The following is a 15,426-nucleotide window of genomic DNA, read 5'->3' as shown; positions in this document are numbered from 1 at the left end:
CTTGGTGAGCTTAAAAGACTTCTTTTGGAAAAAAAAAAAAAAAAATCCAGCCTCAAACTTTTGAAGTTCTGAAGTTATTTTAACTGAATTAATGTATGTATGTATGTATATATATAATTTTGTCAATTATAATCATTTTGTTATTTAATTAATATTATTTAACTTATGTAATAATTGTATTTATTTCTTTTCTTTTAAATCAGCCAATCAACTTTGGGAAACTTGGAATCCTTCATGGACCACCAGTCCATTATTGTATTGTAAGTACATTACTAAAAACGCATTTTTATTTGTTTACAATCTCTCAAGTTGTACTGAACCTGGAACATTTCTTTAATGTTAACACAGTGTCCTCCAATGCATTGGAGATAATAACAGCTGCATGTTCAGCTCTCCTGTGTACATGCCAAACCAAATAAAGGCATATGAAGGTGGAAAACATCACTACTTCAAATACTATTACTGGACCCTAAAGTATAAAACAAAACTGTATAGGGTTCAATACTGTATTATGAAGGCAATGTGTGCTTAATGGCCTTAAACAGATATAAAAGAGTCAGCACCATGAGAGAATGGGAAGATGCACTGAGAAAAAAAAATTTTTTGTAGATCAGAGAGATTAATTTAAGGTATCAAAAGCAGTTCAATTTTCAGTGATGAGAATCTACAAGAGTCAGTGCAAGGTATAAAATTATTCAAAAGTGAAGGCAGTGTACACAGCAAAGAAACAACACAATGTGAAAAACACGCACACCTCTAACAGAAAACCAAAGGAATGTGTGGCAGCCATATTTTAGCTTTGTTGTCGTATAGAGCAGTTGCTACCAAATTATACAGTCGCCTGTAAAGAAGGTAAAAAACATTGTTCTTCAGTCTCAGGATGGCGCTTATGTTTAGAACAACTTGAGGAATTTGGGAATAAAGGATAATCGTCTACTCTTTCTGTCCTAATGCTCTCTGCCACCGGGAGGCAGCAGAGGCTACATGACATACAGTCATTGTCCTCTCAAAAAAGCCACTTCCATGGGAAGTACAGTGCAGTGTAGTGCAGCTTTTGCCTGATGGTGCTTGAGGGGGCAGGTCTCAGCTGTGGTAGCTGGGTACCGCTGCCTGTTTCTGGGAGAGGCGCATCAGTTCCTCTCGGATGGCTTTGATGAGTGAGGCGGAAGAGTGGTTGGGAGGGGAAGGCTCCTCGGGGGGAGCGGAGGGAGCGTAGCCAAGGCCGAGAGAGTCCAGGTGATCAGGAGTGGCAGATGGCTCCTTCAGACCATTCCTGGAGGTCTGGAATACAGAGATGGAAGTGTAGTCAAGAGAGCCAAGAACCTAAACAAAAAATGAAGGAAGGAAGGAAAGAAGCACAGAAGGCAGAGTTGAGAGAAAGAAGATTTTTAAAAAAGCTTAAAGAGTTTAGTAAAGTTAGTTTAAAGAGTACAGTAAAGAGTAAATTTAGAAAAAGTGGTAACACTTTAGATTAGGGAACACATATTCACTATTAACTAAAGGTTTAACCTCTGTTACCTCCTAATTTGCTGCTTATTGATAGTAAGTAAAGTAGTTGTTGTAGTAGTATGGGACAGGGTTATGGGATCTAAAATATGGTCATACAGAATAAGGTATTAATGTGTGCTAATAAACAGCCAAAATGCTAGTAATATGCATGCTAATAAGCAGCTGGTTAATAGTGAGTAGTGTTCCCTAATCCCTAATGTGTTACCGAAGAAGCCTCTTACGGAGGCAGAAAAGAGTGAGAATAGCTATGGAAGTAAGAGTTTGAAGAGGACATATTCTACACTATGTATAATTTTATTTTATTTTCCCCCCTGAAGCCTGCTTATAGTGTTTGACAACATTTCTTTCACCAAAAAGGCCATGCATGATATATTTTTCAGCTTTGCATTTTATAATTGCTTGACTGTTATAGTTTTATTTTAGTTCAAGTTGATTTTTATATACCATTTTTAAAAATATATATAATAATGTATGTATATAAGTAGCATGGAATGGTGCACCTTTTATTATTTACAGTTGTCATGTCAGGTTACGTTCATCCTCACAATAAAGGCTTTTTTTCCTAGAGATGCTCAACTTTATTTTCAGCCTAATAACAGATAAAAGCCACTATTTATAATAATAATTAATATATAATGTTAATTAAAATTGCAATAATTTTACAGTTTTTTTAAATTATTTTGTTCCTATGTTGTCATGGACATTTATATTTTATAGATAGTATATAGTATATAGAAGGGTTTTCCAAACTGGGGGTTCGTGAGTTGATGGAAAGCTATTAAATAATTAATTTAAATAAATAATTTGAAAATAAGTTAAAACACTGTTTACATGCATGTCATGCGACTATAAAAAAAAAAAAAGGAAATCCCTGGTTTTGAGACAGTATATAGCTAATAAAAAAAAAAAATCACTGTTAAATTTCTACATCTATTTATTTGGTAAGTAGCTGTGTAATAAGTGGTAAAACTGATTATGACCATCAGAATGTTCTTATGATTGTTATGTTCATACTTTTTACATTTCTAAAAGTTTGAATTTTGCTGCTTAATTTCAATAAATATTCTATATGGACTGAGGATGGAGCTTTATATGTTTACAATATATGAGTCTAAACACATATTTCAAAAGAGTTATTTGTTCGTTTGAAATCTAAGTAAGAGAGTATTTCAGACTTACAGGCTCCCTGTTGTTAGCAAGCTTGTTGTCGTCCTCATGATACGGGCTCCAGCTTAACCCGCCAGGCTGCCGGCCGTCACCTACACTACCTGTCAGACCAACATGGGCTAAATGATGTAGCTGGGCACCTGTGAACCAACATGTATGCTGCATAAAGTATACTTTATATCGCATCATATTGCATATACACTACTATACTTTTTATTGTGACATATAACAAAACTCGCTCATTTGATATCAGCACTTTATTTCTAGTAAAATCTTTAAGCTCATACCTGTAGTTCCACCTACAGGTCGTGGCCTGGTGGAAGAGGGCAACTCATCTGTGTTTCCCCCTCGACCAACATAAAGTGACTCCGGCTGTAGCTGTTCAACAGGAAGGGCCTCTCCTGACGGGATGTAGCCAGACCCTAAACCCTGTCTGTTGAGATACAAAGACGTCAGACTCCAGCTATTAGCAAACCACACTGTACTCTCCCATTACATTCATTTAAGCTGTCTACACTACAAGTGAAGGTTGAAATATGATTGGCAGCATCGCTCACAGTTCCTGAAGATCACACAAAACTTCCTGATCAGACTCGATATACTCACCTATGTGGTAAACCTTGCACACTGGAAGGTGGCAGACCTAATTCAGCATATCTCTGAAAGAAATACAAACATGCTGTCGTTGAGCTTAAAACATGTTGATAATTCTTGGCACATCCATTGCACTTTAATGCATAAAAGGCTTAATGTAATACATTGCTAAGTCTGAAACACACATTAGCAGCTGTGTGCACCACCACAACCAAAGCTTCTCTATCTATCAGCCTAAATAAACCCTGTGACCCAGAAAACAGAAAAGATTTTAAATAGCCGAGTTGGGAATGCCATTTTAAGGACAGCGTTTCCATAAAATGGCATGGACAGCGATGGACCATTCCATGCTCCATCTTGATTCTTAAATCAACCTTTGAGTTATTAGACAGTTCATATTTTGCCTCGGTTGGCCTTTGCAATCCCCTTTTTCCCTTCCGTGAAAAAAGCCTCAATCTGACAGAAATACTTCATTCATGACAGTGTTGACAGATGAGGCTTCCATTCTGGGTAGTTTATTCTCAATCTGTGGAAAACCCCAAGTCTGTCTTCCTCTGATGTGATTCCAGTGCATCCAGTTTGCTTAAAATCACTCTAGCACGGTTTAACACACATCAAAACACATTTATAATGAAATCAACAAATCAACTGATTGAATCAAACCACCATAACCAGAAATCACAAGTGCACTTAGTCACTGCATCTCTGGATTGAAAAAATGGATTTATACATGCTTTATGCATGCTTAAACATTGATATGTAAATATGGACGGTCATATATTAATATGCTCATGGTTGTGATGTCAATTCCCTTTGCATTTCTAAATGTCCCATTTTTGCAGCTTAACTGAGCTTTGAGTTGTGATGGACCCATAATGGTTACCAGCCAATATTATAGATTTTTTTTTTTTATTAATCATATAGACAGTAATTGTGAATCTTCATTTCTGGTATTTTTAGATTACCTTTGCTGTCCTACACATCCTTTGGTAACTTTAAGTTAAAAACACCAATAATTTAATAACACTGTTTTGAGTAATCTGCAGCAAAATTACTATTCATAATGTAAATTATAATACTGTGAAGCCACTTGATAAGCAACAGAAGATGAAGCTTCTTCACATATGCATGCGTCTCCGGTCTGAATGGAAGTGAATGGAGCGTGACGTCTAGTTTGACTGAATATTTAGCGGAAATCATTTAAGTAATGGACTGTATAAAGAAAACAGTAATACATCAGCCTTCATCATGTGCTTTTTAAATCACATGAATGTGGATCATCTAGTGGATTCTCAGACAGGATGTGTTCTCAAGACAAAGAAAATCAAACGTCTAATCGCTTAGAAAATAATAACATCTCTCCTTAACAAACCACACAATTTGAGGTATCATTTACAACTGCACAGAACGATTTATGAGCCAAATGCTTAGCATTAACAGTTTGTTCAAATCTCTATACCCAAGCACAGCAGATTGTTCTCACCCCTGTGTAGGGATTCAAGGGCAGGTATCCTGGGCCCCAAGGCCGCGGGCCACGGGATGGTGGGCTCAAGGCAGGTGGGGGTCCAGGGTTAAGCCCAACCCCAGGCAGAGTGATGCCAGCTGTGCTGCCCTGAGACGAAGGTGATACGAGGGCAAAGGCATCGTCCAGTAGAGAGTGCATTTGCTGCCGGGCCTCCTCTATAGATGGCTGAGGAGGCAGGTAGGGGGGTGGTGGAGGAGGGTGGCCAGGAGGAGAAATCGGACTGTGGAACACGTCATCCGTCGGGGATGGGCTATGGTGCTCGGGACCCTGGTCTGGGTCCGACTGCAAAATATAAACAAATATATATGCTCGATAAGGCTGGATTTACTTGTTCAAAAATTTAGTAAGATATGAAATATTAAGATTATATTAAGATTACAAGACAGTAAGTTTATGAAATATTAAAATTTTAGATAACTGGTTTCTACCTACATATATTTTAAAATGTAATTTATTCCTGTGCTGGCAAAGCTGAATTTTCACCAGTCTTTAGTGTCACATGATCTTTCAGAAATCCTTCTAATATGCTGATTTAATGTCTGAAGAAATATATATTTTTTTATTATCAATGTTGAAAATCCTATACCTAAAAAAGCATTTATTTGAAATAGAAATCTTCTGTAAATCCATACTGTCACTTTTGATCAAATTAAAGCATCCTTGCTGAATAAAATACATTTCTTGAAGAAAAAAAAAACATCTGATTGACCTCAAACTTTTGAATGGTAGTATAAAAACCTTTAAATAAGCTAAATTAAATCCAACCAAAAATTATTCAGTATGTTCTCAAAAATGTAGGAAATTTGCACCTGCTAATTCACTACATGGAGCTGATTACAAAATGTTTTGAATTACAAATATATGGAAAGAATGGGAAGAAACAGCATGGAGTTGATTACACAGTCACATGCAGAAGTACAGTGTAGTGAGAGAGAAAAATATACAGTTCTCTTCAGGACACTGACCACATATGCAATGTTATTGACTCCTGGGTATTTCCTATATGTCCCATCGCTGTCCGTCGTTATGAGTCTATCTCGGTCAGCATCTGTCAGATCACCGTTCATCTGTTGTTTCCTTCTCGGTTTAGGAGAACGCTTCCCTCTGTTACTGCAAAACACACACAAACACTTTTGAGTGAGCATTTGGGCTTTAAATGTTCAAGTTACATGAAACCTTTCTTGATCCATAGTTTTTTGCCCCCATGGAACAGTTCTAGAACATCACAGTATGATATTTAAGAGGATCATAGAGATACATTTTTGCATGTGGGCATGATTTTGTATAGAAAATACAGAATTGGTCAGAACAGGCCTTAATTCTGTGTTCTGGACTGGTCTAATTATCAGTTGCAGACCCTTTGTACCTTTTCTTGGGCTCGGTGTACAGTGAGGGCATGTGAATATCTGGATCAAGTATCTTGTCAATCTGCATCTGGGCTCTCTGGCAGATTCGGTCCTGCTCTTTGGGGTCGCCAAGACCATCGATAAGATCATCCATAGCGGGGAAGTCGTAATGTCCTTTCCTTTTGGCCCTCAGGCGGATCTTATTGCGATGGTGCTCGATCTCAGACTTGTGCCTTAAAGCCACCTGGATCTGGAGGAGAAAGAAAAGTCAATGATCTTGGAGTCAATGAGAAGCACATATTGATTATTGGTGATTGAGCTTTTAGACACTGTGAATCAAATTCATGATCATAGGGACCTTGAAGTTTGGAATGGGTCCCTAAGGAGAAGCCATATGAAATGAATGTGGATTAGATGTGGTGAAGGATACCTCTTTGTTGAGCTTGGCGTTCTCTGCTGCTCTGTCATTGGCTGTAAGGCTGGCTAAGGGCAGGGCTGGCATCGGCTGCATGGCGATGAGCTGGATTTTATTAGGAGGGCGTTTAGGGCCGTCAGTTGGGCGGGACATTCGGTCCACATGCTCAAAAATGGAGGCTGAAGATAAGGGCTCATCCATGCCATTCATTGGGGGTGGACCTACAGGGACAAATATAACAGAGTGTCAGACTTCACATGTGCAACTGGCCATTCAGAAGCTTGGGGTCAGTAATTTTTTTTTTGAAGGAAATGAATATTTTTATTCAGCAAGGATGCATTAACTTTTTTCAACATTGAAAACTGATTGAGCACCAAATCACAATACTAGAATGATTTCTAAAGGATCACGTGACACTGAAGACTGAAGTAATGGCTGGTGAAAATTCAGCTTTGCCATCACAGAAATAAATTACATGTTCAAATTTATTAAAATTAAAAATGGTTCATAATATTTCAAAATACTACTGCCTTGGTGAGCATAAGGGACTATGTGATACACAGTATGATTATATTTCTATTGTTTAGTATTATTTGTAAAATTTTTGTAAAATGGTCCCGAAAGTAGTTGGGAAAATAAAATGTATTAATTTCATTGCACAGACAAAAAAAAAATACTGGCATCTACAAATAATTACACATTTTTCAGAAATATTTTAATTGAAAATTTTGTTTGTTATTAATTTTTATCAATCATCATCCAATAACGTATTTTTTAAATAATAAGGTTTTTTAAATAATGCAATGAAATTCATACATGACGCTGTCACGTATGTTTTGAGGCCACTGTATATTATTTTTGCACACACATATATATTAAACAATTCATAAACATATGCGTTCTACACGGTCAAACTAAAGCCAGCCTCATATGTGCCCACAACTAACAAAGCAGGCATGTACAGTAATCAATCAGAAAATCTTCTTGAGTATCATTTTAGACCAGATGGGGGCAGCGTCTTACTGATTCTAAAGAGACTCATTTTAAATAAAATGTGAAAGACCTCAAGGCTGGGAGGATGATACATTGTTTAAAAAAATGCAGCAGGATGACGTTCAAGAAAAATATGCCCATGAAAAATAAGAACTATGAAATCTAATGCGACTGTACAAATTAGCACCACTCTTACCAATTCTATTATTCTTCCCTGTGAGCCAGTAACACATGGATGAATGGATGGAGGGAGTGTAAAAGAGAGAGAGAAAAGTTAAATGATGGCTGATGTAATAGAGATTGAGATGGAATATAGCATAAGTTATATGTAAAAGCATGTTTGAGTGGAATACTGGGTAAGACAGTATTTTGTCTTTGAAAACACTGTTATCACTGGAATGTAATCTTGAGAAGAGGAGGATGAAAAGGATTTTCCGAAAGGGAAGGGCGTTAAAAGGGAACAGCCATCAGACAGGGAGAGAGAATGTGAGGTGCTACGACTGAATTCCATGTCATTTCTTGGCTAGTCACACTGTAGCCTATTTAGTCTGGTAAAGCAGAAATGAGTGTTGAGAGAGGGTCATCGCCACAGGCACTGTTTGACAAGAAAGGAACACACACAGAGAGAGATAAAGGCAAAGAGAGTGGAAAAAAAAACCCCAAGCAGCCAAGAGTAAAGACAAAGGTTAGTCATTCTTCACAAAGGAGGGAGGATGAATGGGGCTGGGCTGACTAGAGAGGAAATCAAGAGGAAGAGCCACAAATCTTCAGCTGAAAGACAGGTTTTATTACTTTCCCCTTTCTGTCCATCTTACATCACATGTTCTTCTTCCACTGGCTATTATGGAGGAGTAGGACTGCCACTTAATAAAACCAAGGAATCATTTGCCTGTCTTGGCAGTCAACAAACAAAAAACAAAACAAAACAAAAGGGGCTTGTCTTAATATTCATTCAAAATTTAATTGGTTGCCCCCACACGTAAACTGTTAAATTTTACATTTTGTTAGGTAAAAATAAATGTAAAAATGGATTAAGAAAAGCATTTTAGTCATTAAATGTAAAAGTTACATTTAAAAATGATTTATTTTATTGCAATGTTAAGTATTATTTATATATTATAATAGTATTATAAAGTAGCTTTTATTTGTACATCTTTTTCCATTTTAAGTTTAGTTTTAGTCATTTGTTATGTGCTTTTGCTATTTTTATCAACGTTTACAAATATTTCTATTTAGCTTTAATTAATTTTCATGTTAGTACTTCAATACTTTAAACTCTAATTTGAAGGTTTTCATCTAATATTTACATTTGATTTTGCTTCAGCTTTATTTCAATTAACAAAAAATATTTGTAACAGTTTTAGCAAACAATAAAACACTTTTATTGTTACATTTAACTATATTTTTAAACATGAATTTAATTTCTTAAGTTATAAGACGACATTTAAGTAAAAAATTCTAAACGTCTACCTCATAAAAATGATATTTATATTATTATTATTATTATTAACTAATAAGTAGATTCATTATTTGTAGCACTCCCAGTCCTCCATGGGATATATTAACAATTTCATGATGTCATGCATACTGTGGTACATGTCAGGATCTGTCATATCACAATTAGGTAGCACACAATTGCAAATGTGTCAAATACATGGGACCAGATTCAATCTCTCTGCAATTCAATAGTATGAGAAAAATAATTGCAATATCAATATATGACTGTATCACCAGTCAAAATGTTTGCAAACTTACCATTTAATCCACTGATGGCTGGTTTATGTGGTTGCTTTAGATCGATGGGCAGACCCGCGGGTCTAATGCCCTCCTCAGGTGATCCTCTGTCGCTGGGTGGATCACTGCCTATGGAGTCGCCCTCGGATGGAGAAATCCTAAGCAAAAGACACAACATCAAATATTTTAAATTTAAAGCATGCTATGAAAACATTATGCTTTTGCCCTTATTCCATCCAAATCATATCACCAAAATGTGCTTTTGATGACATTGTAAAGACGGCATGTTTCAAAACAATGTGGGAAAACAATGAACGCAATTCAATGCAATTACTATACATTAATTTATGCATTTATGCTCCTTTTAACTTTGCATAGTCCTTGGATCTAATTCAAGACAAACATGAGCAAACTCCTCAGAATCATGACATCCTCATCCTGATAGACAATATTTACCCTTCATCCAGTTTTGATGAGGCAAGGGTCTCCAGGGTAAAAGCAAGAGGACGATGACCTAAACCTGTCATGCTTCTAAACAGCACTTTCAGATCTAATGCGACCACACAAAGGTTCATGACTTGGTCATGAGTCCATTACCTATTCACTAACCTTTTAGTCAACAGCTTTTTGACTTACTAACTATCTTAATTACTAGGAATTTATTTATCTCTGACTAGTTATTTAAGCTTAGACTAGTTGGTATGTGTTACTAATGCACGTACACAAAAAAAAATTGAATTATTTATTGATTTATTTTTGTTTTATTTTATTTTCAATCTGTATTTACATCTTTATTTTAAATACAGTCCAGAAATATGGATTATTCCATTTAAGCAGTAAAGAATATATAAGAATTACATATCTTCTGTCTATTTGTAACAAGGTTTCAGGTACTTGTAATATTTAGACATGAGATCATGCGGTAATTTCATCCCTAAGACCCTTCTATTGATTAGAGTGCGAGATGTAATCCTTTTAAAAAGCTTTCTATTGATCAGCAGTCACCTCACTCTTAGCTACATTCCTGCCTTTAAATAAATTAACAAGTTATTTTAATATGAAGTTACTGCAGCGAAATGCAAAACAGAACCACTTTGTTATTTTAGGTGGATTTTTTGATACTAGTTTGTGTTTTAAAACAGGTAAAACCTTACAACAGGGTACCTTCAGTTAATTTATTAGTGAACATGAACTAACAATGAGCAATACTTTATCTTAGAGCATTAATTAACATTTGTTAATGTGTTAGTTAATAAAAATACAATTTTCATTGTTTGCGTTCATAGTGCATTAACTAAATATTAACTAAACAAATGATTAAATGATTTTAAAAATGCACTTGTAAATTCAATGAAATTAACTTCAATAAATCAATAATAAACCAATAGATCAATAAATACTGTATATGCATTGCTCATTGTTAGTTCATGTTTACTCATGTAGTTAACTAATGTTAACTTGATTAACTTGATTTTAAAAAATGAATTGAAAGAAAGTGAAAGAAATAAAAAACAAGTAAGATGAATAAATGCTGTAGATGTACAGTATATTGTTCATTGTTAGGTCATTTTAACTAAATGTAGTTAACTAATGTTAACAAATATAACTGTTGATTTAAAAAAATGTATAACAAATGAAATCAACCAAAAATGAAAAATGCTGTAAATGTAGTGTTCATTGTTCATTTTAACTAATGTAGTCAATTAATGAGGTTGAACAAATGGAACCTCATTGTAAATTGTTACCAAAAACTCTGTGTAAAATGTTTGATCTTGAATATCAAAGAAACATTTATCAGACATACTGGCCCCTGCGCCGCTGGCCATTGCGGGAAGCTTTGGAGGAGGCTTTGGACTTTGGTGTGGGCACCTCTGCGTTCTCAGCTGGACTCTGTTCCTTGGCGGCCACAGGAAGTGGCAACGGCTCCTGGATGACCAGGAGATCATCCTTACTGTGCTGGCCCATGTGCAGCTTGGCAAAGTCAAAACCCTTCACGCTGGGCACCTGCAGCTAAAGACCACCACCCCAGAGAGAGGAAAACGTTAGAACCTTCAATTTGGAGAATCAAAATTAAAGCAGAGCGATGTTTGTGAAGGAAACGGAGGGACTGCAAAGGGGAGTGAGGGATGAAAGTTAAATGACTAAATGTTTATTTAAATCTGCTCACAAACACTAGACAGAATCAGGTCAGGCTTTAGTCCAGCCGTCTTAAGAGATGTCAATGTCAAAGCGCATCTACACGAGGCATAAAGACAGAATATGAATTTCTATAATCCACAGATTGACACAGTGTCATAAGAATAAATTGAGCAAGAGGACAGTAACTGACTCTCAAAGAGACACTGAGAAGAGTGAGCATTGAAAATGGATGCACTTGATTAGAGGTCAGCAGACTGACCGCGGGCCAGACCAGCTAGACGGGCTGTAATAGCCTGTCTGTCTGCTGCACTATGAAAGATTAAATGAACCAAACAAACACAACAGCAGAGAAAGCTAATTCTCACTGGCTTTTTCAAAGGCTAGCAGCAGCCAAAGAAATCCAGTGAAGACTTAAAGAAATAGATTTAAAGGTACAGTCCACCCAAAATGAAAATTCATCAAAAAAAAAACAAAACCTTCATGCCATTTCAAGCCTGTATGACTGACTTTCTTTTGTGTAAAACAAAAAGTTTATTTTTTTTGAAGAATATCCTGGCCACTTTTTTTTCAGTGTAATAAAAGTGAATGAGAACTGGATCAAAAATGATCAAAACAAAACAAAAGAAAAAACAGCATAGCAAAAGTGGTTTATATGACTCAAGTACTATGTTCCTAGTTGTCTGAACCCAGATGATAACTGTATGTGACACACAGACTGAAAATCAAGTCTTAATTAATTGAAAATCTTGACATTGCTCTCCTTGGTGCATTCACGAGAGAAGTAATGATGTCGGATTCAGATTTGAGATGAATCTTTCAGATGAATTGGTTGTTTCAGTAATTCAGTCTGACTCAATTAACTAGGCGCAACAGTTAAAATCCCAAATGCAGGGGAAGATTAATAAATCATTTCTGTCTGTTCATCACACAAAGACATCAGAAGGCTACTTTTATGATACGTAGGAGTTAACATAAGCCACCATCCACGTTCTTTGTTTGGAAAAGAAAAGCCTGGACATTGTGGGGAAAAAAAACCTCTCTTTTTTTGTGTTCAAAGAAAAACAAAAATAGTATAGACTTGAGGGTCAATAAATGATGACAGAATTTTCATTTTTGGGTGAACGGTTTCTTTAATGCTGATGAATCACCGATGTTTGTTTTATAATTTTCCAGATCAAACAAACTGTGCAGAGGTTTCACAGCGGATCAGATTTAATTCTATGTTTCATATATTGCCAGAAAACAGACATTTATGAAAAATGCAAAAGCTGGGTTCTTTTGTGTCGTGTGTACCAGCACAATAGAGACGGATACACTGAAATATGCACATCTTCTGGGAGTACGTCTATTTCTGTTTCCCATCACATTCCCTTTCAAATGCAAATTAAGCCGTTTGGACAAATTCTGTTTGTGATAAAGAAAGCTCTTATCTCGTTTCTGTTTGCCTGTATTGCTGCTGTAACCAAATCTAGGCCACAACACAGTCAAAGCGGTACATGCTTAGACCAAATGGCCAGAGACAGAGATTATTATTGACACATTCAAATACATGCATCTGTTGTTGAGATAACATGTTTTTTCCCCCAATTGCTCGTTATCATTGTCACAAAGGGAGATTAACAGCAATTACAAATACTATATCTAGGACAAACTGCTGCATTCTAGAAAATACATCACTGCACTGCTATCCATACTGTACTGTACAGATACCTCTGGCCTTCTCATACTGTACGACAAAGGCTTCTTTATAGCTTTCTTGGGTTTTTCTTTGGCCTTTTCTTCTTTCTCCTCCTCCTCCTCCTCTTCTTCTTCCTCCTCTTCTTCCTCAATACTTTCTTTTTTCCTTATGCTTCTGACAGGTTTCTGATTTGGATGAGGGTGATAATAAAAAGTTGCTTGCGTTCCCGTCAAGTCAGATTCCAGCAGATGACTGACATGTTGATATTAACTGTTTTCACACACTATTTTTGATGGTACTACAAACACATTTAGGAATGGGAATCATACTATGATTAGTATGACTATGACTATGAATGCTATGATTCGTCGTACTTAAGGAGGCAGCAAACAACTGATAATTAACTAAAGAACCATTCAAAAGTTTGGAGTCAGTACTTAAAAAAAAAAACAAACAAAAAAAAACAAATATTAATTTCAGCAAAGACACACTGAATTAATCTAAAGTGACAGTAAAGACATTTATAATGTTACAAAAAAAAATCAAATTAAATTAAATACTGTTCTTGTGAAGTTTGTGTTCATTAAAGAATTAGCACATCTGTTTTACCAATGATAATATTAAGAAATATTTCTTGAGCACCAAATCAGCATATTAGAATGATTTCTGAAAGACTGTGTGACGCTGAAGACTAGAGTAATGATGCTAAAAATTCAGCTTTGCCATCACAGGAATAAATTACATTTTAAATGTATTTAAATGGAAAACAGTTATTTCAAACTGTAATATTATTTCACAATACTACTGTTCTTACTGTATCAAATAAATGCAGCTTTGGTGAGCATTCTCATGTCAACACGGTCCAAAGAGAACTACAAAATGGTCCAAAAAGACGACGCTGACAGTGACTGGTACTGTGACAGCACTCCTCAGACCACTGAAGGTCAAAGAGGAAGAGGAATCTCGTACTTTTCTGTGTGGGGACTAACTGGAGGACTATTCTACAGTCTATAGTACACTACATCTCCTCTACCAGCCTCTACCTTCTTCTCTCTCCTCTCTTCCTCCTCATCATCTTCTTCTTCCTCCTCCTCCTCACCGTCTTCTTCCTCGTCACTACTATCTACAAGCTCTTTGCTCTTGACAGGAGTCATTGACCTCTGGATAAATGGTATGGATTTCTGTAATGAAGAGGTGGACTGCACAAGCATGGGAGAGGAAGAGTGTTTAGATTTGATTGGATGCGTGTTAGAAAAAGAATGAAGTATAGAGATAGAGATGGAGAGAGAAAGAGAAAGAAGCTCTAAATTGGCCCTAGTGTGTTGCAAATAGCAAAATATATGATATATATATATAGAAAAATATGGGATATTTCACATAAAAATTTTAATTCTGTCATCATTTGCAAATCTGCATGACTTACTTTCTTATGCAAAACACAAAAGAAATACTTGAAGAACTCTAGGGTGTAAACCACACTGGATTTTGGGGCGGGAAAAAAAAAAAAATCAAAATATCTTCTTTTGTGTTCCACAGAAGAAAGAAAATCATACAGGTTTTTTTAACGACTTGAGGGTGGATAAATGAAGACAGAATTAGCAGAAATAGCATTTTTTGTTACTAACTAACTATCCCATATGTGTCAAATCCAAGAAGAGCATGTGGAATAAATTGAAAAGCGGGCCATTTAACAATTTAAACTGATTAAACCAGAGAACCTCACTGAAGGACTAAGAAGGGTCATTGTTCTTTAGGATTGAGAGTGTGCTGGTAAGGGCACATATGGAGTGTGTAATGACAATGTGCTCCTCATACGAGCGTAGTTAAATCAAGGAGTTCAGACTGAGAGGACCAGCGGGTGGTGCTCTGGATAAGAACGTCACTGCTGAGCATTAACCCAACAGCCAGCTGAGCATTAGGCGTCATTACTGCTGGGACTCTGCAAGTGTATGTGCTTGTGCATGACAAGTTGGGTTATAGTAGTGACAACAGCAGTAGCAAGACTTAGAATGACTAGTGATATCTAAACACATTGTACTGTAAGGATAGGGTAGCATGATGCTGAAGTGGTGCTTTAAAGAGGATTCAATAGGATGAAATTAACTTAAAGGGATGGTTCACCCAAAAATGAAAATTTTGTCTTCACTTACTCACCCTCAAGTTATTCCAAACTTGTATGAATTTCTTTTTTTCCTGTGGAACACACATTAAGATATTTGGAATAATATTGGTATCCAGTTACCGGTAGCCATTGACTTCCATAGTATTTTTTCCCTACTATTGAAGTCAATGGCTACCAGCAACTGTTTGGTTACCAACATTCTTC

The 15,426-nt window shown here is 36.2% G+C and overlaps 1 protein-coding gene across 2 annotated transcripts in view; it reads right to left on the bottom strand.

Moving 5' to 3' along the window:
- Positions 1-221: 221 nt before the first annotated feature.
- The window catches only part of LOC107670374 (UPF0606 protein KIAA1549), a 56,412-nt gene continuing 41,207 nt past the window's right edge, over positions 222-15,426 (bottom strand). The window contains exons 12-21 of one of the 2 annotated variants that reach the window (XM_016462951.1): positions 11,088-11,293; positions 9,305-9,441; positions 6,572-6,777; positions 6,162-6,391; positions 5,761-5,905; positions 4,754-5,077; positions 3,283-3,335; positions 2,964-3,109; positions 2,689-2,816; positions 222-1,323 (exon numbers count right to left, since the gene is read on the bottom strand). In XM_016462951.1, the coding sequence (XP_016318437.1) occupies positions 1,084-1,323; positions 2,689-2,816; positions 2,964-3,109; positions 3,283-3,335; positions 4,754-5,077; positions 5,761-5,905; positions 6,162-6,391; positions 6,572-6,777; positions 9,305-9,441; positions 11,088-11,293 (1,815 nt within the window). In that variant the 3' untranslated portion in view covers positions 222-1,083. The remainder of the gene's footprint in view (positions 1,324-2,688; positions 2,817-2,963; positions 3,110-3,282; positions 3,336-4,753; positions 5,078-5,760; positions 5,906-6,161; positions 6,392-6,571; positions 6,778-9,304; positions 9,442-11,087; positions 11,294-15,426) is intronic. The other variant, XM_016462952.1, reaches the window with a different exon arrangement.

Source organism: Sinocyclocheilus anshuiensis, unplaced genomic scaffold (genome assembly GCF_001515605.1).
Source record: "Sinocyclocheilus anshuiensis isolate Anshui unplaced genomic scaffold, SAMN03320099.WGS_v1.1 scaffold949, whole genome shotgun sequence".
NCBI lineage: Eukaryota > Metazoa > Chordata > Actinopteri > Cypriniformes > Cyprinidae > Sinocyclocheilus > Sinocyclocheilus anshuiensis.
The sequence above is the reverse complement of the archived record's forward strand: the minus strand, read 5'-3'. Positions and strand labels throughout refer to the sequence as shown.